General features: G+C 55.0%; 1 protein-coding gene across 1 annotated transcript in view; it reads left to right on the top strand.

Annotated features, from left to right (window-relative positions):
- The window catches only part of CBX7 (chromobox homolog 7), a 19,094-nt gene that overhangs the window by 14,547 nt on the left and 1,494 nt on the right, over nucleotides 1-3,053 (top strand). The window contains 3 exon segments of the mRNA XM_010845229.1: nucleotides 2,527-2,627; nucleotides 2,629-2,722; nucleotides 2,724-2,877. Coding sequence (XP_010843531.1) covers nucleotides 2,527-2,627; nucleotides 2,629-2,722; nucleotides 2,724-2,877 — 349 coding nt within the window.

The following is a 3,053-nucleotide window of genomic DNA, read 5'->3' as shown; positions in this document are numbered from 1 at the left end:
GTGGGTAAGTTTCAGTGGGAGGAGTTGGGAAAAGTCAGAATTCGGGCTGGTACCCAGGGGAAGACAGCATGGGTGGGAGACCCGGTGGAGGGAGGGAGGGTGGATGTATGGCTTATGGGATCCTAGAATTTTGAAAGCTTAGAATCTTGTAAATAAATTGATGCTCAGAGTCCCCAAAATACAAAGTTGTAGTATTTGAGAACCTTAGGAGGATAAACTTGAGAGTTGAGGAAACAAGGGGAGTTTGGAATGTTAGAATCTAAGGAGATTCATAGAATTTTGGAATCATAGCCTTGGAATGTCTTAGAAACGTGTCATTTTGAGTGAGAAGAAACCCTCTGCTTGAGGTCTTGAGGGCATGCTGCTACCCTTTGCTGGTTTGCACTGAAAAGAGGATGTAGGCTAGACTGATGTAGTTCCGTGATTCAAGGCACGTCTCTGAGCTCGAGTTTACTCTTCTACAAAATGCGGATGATAACAATACCTGCTGTCCTTAATTTAATAAGGCCCACCTGGGACTTTAAAGCCAAACATAAGGCTTCTTGGTCCATGTGCAGTGTGAGCCATGTCCAGCCTCCTGTCCACTCTAAATTGTAGATCACATGAGGCTTTTGCCAGATTAGATAGGTCTCCCTTCCTGCAGTGGGTGTGATCCCTGGGTTTTGGTGTTGATTGGGTCCTGAGAAAGGGATAGCATGTCAGACATCTCCATGCTGAGCTCTGCGCTCCGTGCTCCTCACAAATGAACACAGTTTATCTGCATGCCAGGCCCACAGGGAGGGTGCATCAGTCATCTGTTGCTGTGTGACAAAGTAACCCTTAACTGAGCAACTGAAGGCAGTAAACGCTTAACACCACACCGTCTCAGTGAGTCAGGAGTCAGGGAGTACCTTAGCTGGTTCCTTAGTGATTCTGGCTCAGATTACTAAGCTGATGTCAGCTGGAAATCCACTCATCTGAAGGCTTGATCGGGGCTGGAGGATCTGCTCCTAACGTGGCTACCCATGTGCCTGGTGCATCAGTGCTGGATGTTGACAGGAGGCCTGGTTCCTCAGTGCTGGGCCTCTCCATAGGGCTGCTGGCTGGCCTCATAGTAGGGCCACTAGCCTCCCCTAGGGTTGGGTAAACAGAGAGCAAGGACAAAGCACCGTGTCCTTAGTGACTTAGCCTCAGAAGTCCCACACTGCAGTATTCAGTACAGAGGGGACTCCACACAGGTATGAATTCCCAGAGGCAGATATTTGGGACCATCTTGGAGGCTGGCTGCTATAATTTCTTCATTTCATTGATGGAAGAAACTGAGGCTCAGGGAGGCCAGTACCAAGTCACACAGCTGGACTAAAACCCAGATCTGACTCCTGGTGCTCCCAGACCCATTAGTAACTATAATTCTCTCATGAAAAAAAAAAAAAAAATTCTCTCATGGTGAGGTAGAGAAGAACAGAACTATACGAGAGTTTCCTCGGCCTGTGAGCCAGGTTGAAGGTAGTTTCTGATAAAGCTGCCTATGGGATAAGCTGTGCAGTGCTGAGGCATTGCCATAGCTTCACAGTCTCCTCCCAGTTAAGCCCTCTTCCCATCGTCATGACAACCCATGCCCATGCCAAGTGATGGGGATTAGCAGGTGGGAGTGGAGCATGGCACTTGCACCTGTGATGACCTCTGTCCCCAGCTTGAGATGTTTGACACGCAGGTCCCATCTGTGGGCCTCACTCTCTTCTGGGAACTCTTGGCCTCTGGTGACAGCAGAGGAGCTCCTGTCCCAGAATGGCCCAGGCCCTCAACATCTTAGCACCGAAGATCTTTCTTGGATTTGTATAAATTTCCCCTAGGAGTCAGTAAGACAAGTGCACAAATTTTAAAACTTCAGCCTTTGAATGATGGAAGCACGTGCCCTCCAGCCCCTTTCAACATGAATGAGGCAGGACATCGACAGGGGTCTGGACCCATTCAGGAACCCCTCCCACCCCACCCTCGCTGCAGCTCAGAGCTGAGGAGGGCCCTGGGGGAACCAAGAGGCATCTGCGGCCTGCCAGCAGTGCACCGTCCCTATAGTTGGGCTGCGCAGTGCACCCCAGCACTGTGTTAACTTTCTCTAAGAAACTTCAGAGCCCTGTGCCTCCCACCATCTCCCTGGCAGCTGACCGTTTCAGCTTTGGGGGTCTGTTAGAAGCAAAGTTTCCTTTCCTATGATGAATAGCTCCTTAATTTATCGGCCGCAGAAATCCTGGTGTGTTTTCTGTCGGCCAGTTTTCCATCTGTACCTCTTGTCTGCTGCTCTGCCGTGGACCGAAGGAAAGTGCCCTGCAGCCCTGGCCCCGTGGCCCTGAGGCCGTGCCTCGGGGGCCAAGATGAAGGCCGAGCAGGACCTGGCCCAGGGGCTGGGGTGCTGGGTGGGGTGCAGGCTGGTTCTGAGCCCCGAAAGTTGGGGAAGGGACCCCCGGGTGGGAGGGACGGCATGCGCCAAGGCGCGGCAGCAGGCGGGAGGGCGGGGCTGCCCCGCCGTGCCCTGGCTTGCCCCCGCAGCGGCTGTACAGCATGGACCTGCGGAGCTCCCACAAGGCCAAGGGCAAGGAGAAGCTCTGCTTCTCCCTGACGCGCCCACTCGGCAGCGGGAGCCCCGAGGGGTGGTCAAGGCGGGGCGCCCGAGCTGGCGGACAAGGGCCCCTTGGTGCCCACCCTGCCCTTCCCGCTCCGCAAGCCCCGCAAGGCCCACAAGTACCGTGCGGCTCTCACGCAAGAAGTTCCCGCCCCGCGGGCCCAACCTGGAGAGTCACAGCCATCGACGGGAGCTCTTCCTGCAGGAGTCACCGGCCCAGGACGTCCTGCAGGCGGCCAGCGAGTGGGAGCCTGCTGAGCAACCCCCCGAAGAGGAGGGTAAGGCAGCCCGGCCCCCGGCGCAGACCCAGGGACCCTCAGAGCTGGCAAGGCCCCTCGAGTTGTCAGGGCCCAGAGAGGGTCCCCTCAGCCTGCGGGGAACCCTGGCACCTAGCCCAGAGTTCTTTCCGTGGTCCCACTCGGAAGTAGCGCGTGTCCAGCCCGGGAAGATAAAT

The sequence above is a fragment of the Bison bison genome, unplaced genomic scaffold (genome assembly GCF_000754665.1).
Source record: "Bison bison bison isolate TAMUID 2011002044 unplaced genomic scaffold, Bison_UMD1.0 scf7180017864213, whole genome shotgun sequence".
NCBI lineage: Eukaryota > Metazoa > Chordata > Mammalia > Artiodactyla > Bovidae > Bison > Bison bison.
This window is presented reverse-complemented; position numbering and strand designations above follow the sequence as displayed.